Here is a 7,895-nt window from a genome sequence, read left to right as displayed (position 1 = left end):
GGGAGTATAATAACAGAGTTGGCGTTACAGTAACCGTAAACAAACAGGATTACATGAGTAGACATACATGGCGGTGGCGCGGCCAGGGCCCGCTCTGGGCTCGGATGGGTCCGATCTAGGCCTGCTCCGGCTTGGAGGCGTGCCGACGCAGGCAGGCCGGGGCGGCGGCCCTGGGAACGCGGTGGTGGCAGAGGTTCTGGCGGCCTAGCTTTTCCTCTGCACGGAGGTCGTGTGGAGGCCGTGGATCGGGGTCCCGCGCCCTAATCTGCTGGAGCTTGGTGGCTATGGTGTACCACCGTGTGTGTGGAAGGCCGGTCGGGGCGCGGCCCGGCTGGCATCTGCAAGCCGTGGTGGAGGTGTGCCACGGTTCAAGGACGGCGGTGCGGCGGCGCGGCTTTTGGTTGGCCAAGGGCTTCAACAGCGCCTTGCGGACGGCGGCAAGGTTGGCGTGAGGTGTTGGCCTGCTGTGCGTGGAGGCCGGAGCGGCGGCTCCGGAATTGGTCGTGTTGATGGTTTGCCTCTGGCTGCGTGAGCAGCAGGGCATGCTTCTGTGGCGTGGACGGCGTCCCTCTGGTCGGTAGTCTGTGCTCGTCCGGTATTTTAGGTTGTCCTTGGGACAGTGGAGGTGGTGCGGATCTTCGGACGAAAGTCCTGCCTGACTTGGTCAGTGCCGGCAACGGCGGCGCTCGAGGGCGTCGTTTTTCCTCCTTGGAGGCGTTGCTGTGGAGTCCCGTCACCCCTCCGCCCACCATTCCAGGGTGAAAGCCCAAATCCGGCTTTGCCGGATTGGATGACGGCGGCGTCTTTGGATGTCGTGACCTCCTTGGAGGCGTCATTTTTTCGAAATGTTTGGGAGCCATCACGGCAATGGCTTGGCTACTACTTTAATTGATGTTCTCGGGTATCCGTCGGTGCGCGAGTGCCGCTGGCTTGCTTTGCGGCCTGCCTCACCCCTCAAAGTTTGAAGGGCCTAGCCGTCTCTTTCGGCTCTGACTTCCTTTTCATGGACGTGGACCGGGCAGTCGCGGCGATCGCTGTTGCCGTCGTGCTGGTGTCATTCGGCGGCGCTCCAGACCTAGGTTCTATAGGTCGTGTGGCCAGGTGTGTGATTTTCGCCGGTTTCTCCCTGAAAACTGTGCCGTATGGTTTTTCTCGTCTAGTTTTCCTTATAAACTGGACACGGGTATTGCGTTTGTATCGGTTTTCGGCCAGTTTCCCTTATAAACTGGTCAAATTTCCCTCTTTTTAATGAATAGGTAGAGCTCCTGCCGGTTGCTCAAAAAAAAAAAAATACATGCACATAAATACATGTAGCCTAGTGAAGCTCGGGGGTGGCCTTCTTTTTGTTTGGCAAATCGGGAATGACCTTGAACGGAACTGTATTTTTTTTCTACGAAAAACAGTACTCAGCCCATCAAATTTTGATGTACTTCGCTCTGGCCCAAATGAGCAAGTCGTAAAGCTATACTTCACAACGCCTAGAACATCGCATGCAATCTGGCCTTTTGGAGTGACTGTTTCAAAGGCCTTTTCCAGCAAAAAAAATTTGGAGCAATTAAAATATTTTTTTGTTGGAGCAATTTTGTTTAGATAGTTTTCAAAGGCAAACACCTGTTGTCAATTCTCAAATGCGTAACTTGCAAAAATAGTGCTCTGGAAAACTCTGAAGTTCTCATATCTATTTGAGATATTTCAAAAGTTCTGAAGTTCTCCTCGGATCTATTTGAGATATTTGAAAAAATCTGAAGTTCTCCTCGGACCTATTTGAGATATTTCTTGAACCAGATTCCGATGTTGAGGAAGCTCTCGAAATCCGATCGTGGTCTGCAGACCGAAACCAAAAACAAGATGAAATGATGATACAAATCTAGCAGTAAGAGGCAATTGAACTGGAACCTATTCTGTGACTTACATATTGATTTCATGTATGTCCTCTGGGAACATCATGGTTTTGATGTCACCTCCTCTTTCTCTCAAAGCTCTTGCGTACTGAAAAGAACAGACACAGGGAACGTATAAGCAAAGCAGAGTTGCAGAGCTCTTGGGAAATCTGTTCATCTGAAGTTTGTTGAATGTAACTTGTTATAAGTATTTGTATTTTCTTTGAGTTAGATTGATTTTAAAAAAAACTGTATTTTACACTCAGAATAGATCATGAGAACAAAATGAAATTTTCTTTGAGTATATCTGTAGTTAATTCCTTTTGTGTGGAGCTACCTGTAGGCCATTTGAAACCGGTACCCGAAGATCTGCTCCTCCTAGAAGCATAAGCAAGGGCGCTTTCACCTGCAGAATCAACATCGTTAAGTTAGGATGCGAACCAAGATCTTTTGTTGTCGCTAATTATTATGTCCTTACTCCAGTTCATCGAATGATCTAGATAAGACAGGGAAGGGCATACTTCTGAAATATGGGAAATCGGTGATTTCTGGTAGAAGGTTCTAAGATGATCAATGGAAGGGGATTCCGAGGCTAGGTGTTTGCCCTCAGTTCCACATGCCACCACGTAGCACCAGTCTGGGATGTCAGTTGTGCCAACCATCAGTGACAGGTTACAGACTGGGTTTCGAGCCGCCGCCACGGAAAATCTATCAGGAGCCTGGAGAAGTGGGGCCAAATGACAACTCACACCAAGAACAATGAAAAAAATGGGGCAAGTAGTAAGTGCCTCCCATGGTTCGAAGACTGTAGGATGCTGACCTGACCGATTAAATGGGTTGATAAGAATCCACCATGCGAAATTCCGACAACAGCTACTTTAGACGCATCGATCAGTCCTTCCTTGATTACGTAGTCTAGTGCCATAAGACAATCTTGGACATCCTGTTCCACACGTTTCAGAAACAAGATTTGGCTCATAAGGTATAAAGACCAAGAATATAATTGGAGCACGCACCTGTGACCCAACTTTTCCAGGAAGTGACTGCAAAGCCTCCTCTCCGAATCCCAGTGTACCTCTTCTCATATTACACCAAGATGACACATTGGCATTCATCGTTTATCAGAAAGAAAGAATGAAAGAAAGAGAATTTTTCAGGAAAACTACCTATAATTTACAACAAGCAGGTTAAATCCAAGTGAAGCGAGAAACGCTGACGATTTCGAATAGCTTGATACGGATGTCGAATGTGGGCCACCATGAAGGATTAAAACAGTTGGTTTCTGCGAACTGTCCTCGCAGGACACAAAGATGGCCTCGAATGGAAGCTGACCACCTGAGGATAGGAAAAGCATCACCAGAGAAGGATGACAGGGTAACACAAAATAGATCATAATATTTGTCTTCATGACTATACCGTCAGAGAGTTCATCACATGGGTTAGTAACCGGGATTTTGAGTATACTGAACTTGTGATGCGATAACAAAGCCTTCACCTGCAGAACATGAAAACAAATGGTAATGCATGTTTGAGTAAATTGAGCAAATAAAATATTTTTTTGCAGCAGCCCGGAAGGAACCTTATTGCTGCCTGCCATGAGCGGACTTGTAACTTCCTCCCAAACCCATCCGCGTGTTTGATGATCCTCCTTTGACGCTTCATGGCCATAACTAATCTGAGGAGGGTCGATGGGACTACTTGACACTAAGACAATCAGAAAAGAAATAAATGTTGTTAACACTAAAAATTAGAAGATTATGTAAATAAACACACTGTCTGATTGCAAGTAGAATTACCAGAGAGGACATCACTGCCATTTACTGCAAGGGCGCTCCATGAGTAATCCGAGAGTTCTGGACTTATTCTTGTTACTTTCCCACTGCCAAAAGAAATACAGGAGCATATGATGAAAGTGATCCATTAAGCCCTAGAAAACGAATATGCAAGGAGCCTTTACTTATTTACCTTAAAACATCTACTAATAATATCACTTGAGTACTTCTCCAAGCAGATGTTAATATTATCGTACAGTGATTAGAAAGCCAAGGATCAGATAGCATGGATGAGCAGTATAGACCCGGAAAACAGCCATCATCAGGGCACATTACAGGAGGAACCTGACATAAATTAAAATTTGAATATTGCGCTGAGCGCAGAATGTAGCGAAGTACCAAACCAATCAATGACTCAAGGTGAGCAGCTTGTATAGCCATACCACATCGATCATATCAAGATGTTCATCTGTTTTCCAATCAGAAGGCCAGTTGATTTTATGCAGAGAATCTGTGGCATTATGTGCTCCACTATCTACTGCACATTTTGCAGATAGAAACACCAGAAGTTTCCCATCCTTGCTGTTGTTGAGGATAAATTGAGTTATTCAGTAAAGAGTTGTTTGAGTTTGAAATGCTTGAAGAAGATGCAAGAGTATTCACACAAGCATACCTGAACCGTGGAAAGAAAGCGCTGCTTATGCTTGGTGTTAAGTTCGTTACTACTGAAGCAGAGTCTGATTTACCACCACTGGAACAACAGCAGGGTTACATCATATTCCATTTGAACAAAGCAGTAGTACGTAGGTACTGCAAAAACACTGGAGTTACATCATGAGCTCACCTAAGCGATGCGTTATCTGCATTTGGTTCTTCGAAAGGGCAACGGATTGCATAGAGGGAACACGGCCTGTTAGAACAGTACTTGATGCCGAGTTTTCTAGCAGTTTTCTGAAACCCATTGTGCTCTAACCATCCCACGAAAACCAAATGCTTCTGATGGCCAGTTGAAGATGGTGGAGCCCAAACAACTTGACCAATACTCAATGATTTTGCAATTCCTCTTACAGTACGTACTTCGCCACTGCAGGCAAAGTGAATCAATACATGTTTGGTTTAGTAAGTCATAATCTCGGATTAAAGATAAGTATTCATATTCACTAGAAGTGCTGAGAGACCTAGCAATATCAAGAACAAACAGTGAGGGTCTCCCTTTTATGGAGTAAGTTTCACCCCAGTTCTCTTCCCATTCCCCTAGTCCTCTCCAACTATTGCAGCCTTTCTCCGAAGAGCCCTCCTTCCTATATCCGGCATCATCAAAAGCTGGTGTTGGTCTAGGTGACTCTTCAGCGATGTATGCGATGAAGGTTTCTTCTTGGTTCCAGGAAATCCCTTGAAACCTGTACCGAGAAAAAGTGTGTCACGCCACAGTAGATACGGATGAAGAGGCTGGAAAAGTGCAGCCATTAATTATGCTGGAAATTTACCACTCATCAATAAAAAGTGGACCATGTGTAGATTGATCTACATGTATTTCTTTATCCACATGTGATTGATCAACAATTTGAAGTTTTGTACATGAACCTTTCTCTCCATTCCTCACCACAAGAAGTTTCGATCCAGAAGGGGATGGAACGACAACAGATACTCCGGTCATTTCAATAGGGAATGGAGACCATTGACACTCTAGAGGGTCAGTTCCATGTCTCGAAATATGAGAATACAAAATATGTTTTCTTGTGTTGTTCGCCAGTAGGTCTGCTTGACTAATAGAAAACATTGCTGTTGATCTGTCTCCTGCAATCATGAACCAAGGATCACCTTTGACCAGCTTGATATAGCTTCTGGGAAAATCAAAATGACAATTGATGACAGGTATAGGTGAAAATTTCAGAGTCATACCATTGCTGGTTTTGAAAACCCAAGCACTCTCTATGCTTGGAACACAAGTGAAGTCTTCCAATAACTTGGATTGCCAAGCATACTCTTCTGACATCATTGCATCCATACCCGATGAATCATGTTTCTTCAATGCTGGCTCAGAAACTTGCATGCCTGACACTAGGCAGACAGTACTTGACTAGGCTAGATCTGCAATTTTTCACAAAGGCAAATACGTAATGCTTGCCTCATGTATTTTCTTGGAAAATCCATTGAAGAAATGAAAATAAGAACTCTAAATTGAACATCAATAGATACGGTTAGGGATGCAAGTTCAATCGATATCATCACAACTCTTGTGTGATGGCAATTGCAGTCAAAAATGGAGAACCTGGATGCTTTAAGATCCAGATCTACTATACTTAAATCTTAATCACAATTTTAGCCAGAAACGGTAGCTTCGCTTGTTCTTCACAAATTCCATAGACAATCCAAATCCAAGAAGAATACTCTGAGTGCTTCTTCACTCCACCCATTCACACAGTACCATTTAGCATTAACCAAATTCAAGAAAAACATATTGCAGAATAATCTTAATACGAGTGATTTTATGACATTGAAATAAGAACATCAATTTAGTAGCCTCAGAGAGAGATAAAAGAAAAGGAGAATACTTACTCAGTTTCCTGCTTTTGCAGTGGAGTAGCAATGGCTGGTCCAAGGACTCAGCGAAAGATCCTTCACATGTCAACAACAACCTAGCTGCAATTATTTAACCAGATGGCACCAAATTCTGTTTCCTTTTGGGTCAGCTGACTCAGCTTATCACCAAAGTCTTCAAAAGTATTCGAAAAATACCAAAAGGAATCTTTTCGGTATTAATGATCATACATGCCACCACAGGCTCTAAGACAAACGAGAAGGTTGCGTCAGATCATTGTCATTGGGTACACCTTCTCGTCATTTTCTTGGCATTAATAAGGCAGTTTATGACGACATGCCATGTGAATCATTGGCGTTTTGCTAGGCATTTTAGGTACCAGATGATCAAGAGGGGAACGTATGGGGTATTAACTATGCAGCTTTTTTACTTGTGGGGTATCACCCATAGAGATCTATGGATAGACAAGCAGAATTTACATAAGTGTATCAAATATTTGAGTGTATTTTCACAAGGGGATTAGGGAGAATTCCTGTCACCCAAAACACGGTTACACCACGAACACCAAGCAAAAAATTCAGTTTACACAGCAATACCAAGGATGATCATATAGTAATAACTCAAATAAAAAATCAATTTACACTGGTCACAAGCATCAGCACATAAAAAAGGCAGATGCTAGATCAGAGGTGCAGCGGCTTCAACTTCCATCAGCTTAGGGAGATAGGATGAGGCGGCATAGGGATGGACACAGCAGCGGTGGCGGATAAAACGTTGGCGGAGGCTAGGCAGTGGAGCAAGTGACAGTGTCATCGCTCTGCTTGTGCCGACGGAGCCGTGCAACGCGTTGAGAAGGTTTCTCAGATGCACTTCTAGCTGACAAGGTTTGCTGGGTTTCTACCCAACCAAGTGTATCTATTAATATAAGCATCCCAGTAAAATAACAAATTCAGCAGCCCAACAGTTTGGTGACACAAGAGATTACAATTCAGTTGTTCAGCAGTTTGGCAACACAAAAGTACCTGAAGATGAAACTGATGGACATGGGCTCTTTCCCTCCTACAAAGACAAGAATGAAAGCTCAAACCTTCGCAGTTTCTGGACAAGCAACGGTAAGAGCTAAATCATGTCAAACTGCACCCTCCCTTCCACTTTCTAACATGAACAAAAAAGAACACAAGAAACAGAGCTGAATTATCTCGAACTTTACTCTCTTAAGCGGGATATGGGCCTTAAAAAGCGGGACCATCCATGGGAGCAGAGGCCCCCTAAACATAGCCCTGTAGGCCGTCCGCACTGAGAACGAGCCAGAAGGCGTTAAGCGCCACGAAGGCGCATCTAAGCCTCCCGGCAAGGTGTCCGGGAGGAGGTCCCGCAGCGAGGCCAGACTCAGGGCTTCCCCCTGAGTTAGACCACGGCGGAACAAAATAACCCATCCCTCCTGTGCCACGTCGGCCACCAGGCTAGAGGGGTTAGCGCAGATGGCGAAGAGGTCCGGAAAGTCAAGGTTCAGGGGGCGGTCGCCTAGCCATGACCCTTGTCATATTCAGTGAGGCCGTAATTGTATACTGCACCACAGTTTCCCAGTTCAATGCATGCCACGGTACAAGAAGAAGCTGTTAGATGACACAATTATCAGCGGCGTTGGTGTCTGCCCTCTGGCAGCAGAGCCAGCGGCATGAGCAGCTGCCACTAGCTAGG

The 7,895-nt window shown here is 44.9% G+C and overlaps 1 protein-coding gene across 2 annotated transcripts; it reads right to left on the bottom strand.

Annotated features, from left to right (window-relative positions):
• Nucleotides 1–1,591: 1,591 nt before the first annotated feature.
• On the bottom strand, nucleotides 1,592–6,450 carry LOC127309064 (acylamino-acid-releasing enzyme 2). Of its 2 annotated transcripts, XM_051340050.2 has the most exons (18): nucleotides 6,212–6,436; nucleotides 5,555–5,743; nucleotides 5,140–5,449; nucleotides 4,831–5,052; nucleotides 4,497–4,736; nucleotides 4,326–4,403; nucleotides 4,096–4,234; nucleotides 3,846–3,997; nucleotides 3,677–3,759; nucleotides 3,460–3,584; nucleotides 3,297–3,375; nucleotides 3,047–3,215; nucleotides 2,897–2,957; nucleotides 2,701–2,823; nucleotides 2,402–2,599; nucleotides 2,218–2,286; nucleotides 1,913–1,989; nucleotides 1,592–1,824 (listed from the first exon to the last, which is right to left on the bottom strand). In XM_051340050.2, exons 2-18 carry the CDS (start codon nucleotides 5,703–5,705, stop codon nucleotides 1,761–1,763), a joined length of 2,340 nt encoding a protein of 779 aa, XP_051196010.1. In that variant the 5' UTR covers nucleotides 5,706–5,743; nucleotides 6,212–6,436; the 3' UTR covers nucleotides 1,592–1,760. The 2 variants fall into 2 exon arrangements, with proteins under 2 accessions (XP_051196010.1, XP_071675423.1); XM_071819322.1 differs by lacking the exon at nucleotides 2,402–2,599 and having other exon boundaries at nucleotides 6,212–6,450.
• Between the last annotated feature and the right edge of the window lie 1,445 nt (nucleotides 6,451–7,895).

This window comes from Lolium perenne, chromosome 1, assembly GCF_019359855.2.
Source record: "Lolium perenne isolate Kyuss_39 chromosome 1, Kyuss_2.0, whole genome shotgun sequence".
Classification (NCBI taxonomy): Eukaryota; Viridiplantae; Streptophyta; class Magnoliopsida; order Poales; family Poaceae; genus Lolium; species Lolium perenne.
The sequence above is the reverse complement of the archived record's forward strand: the minus strand, read 5'-3'. Positions and strand labels throughout refer to the sequence as shown.

Coding starts and splice junctions, on each gene's coding strand:
- LOC127309064 (XM_051340050.2), bottom strand. CDS start 5,705: ATGCAAGTTTCTGAGCCAGCATTGAAGAAACATGATTCATCGGGTATG. Junction 5,053..5,139: donor CCACTTTTTATTGATGAGTG/GTAAATTTCCAG, acceptor TTCTCGGTACAG/GTTTCAAGGGATTTCCTGGA. Junction 3,376..3,459: donor TCATGGCAGGCAGCAATAAG/GTTCCTTCCGGG, acceptor CATGTTCTGCAG/GTGAAGGCTTTGTTATCGCA.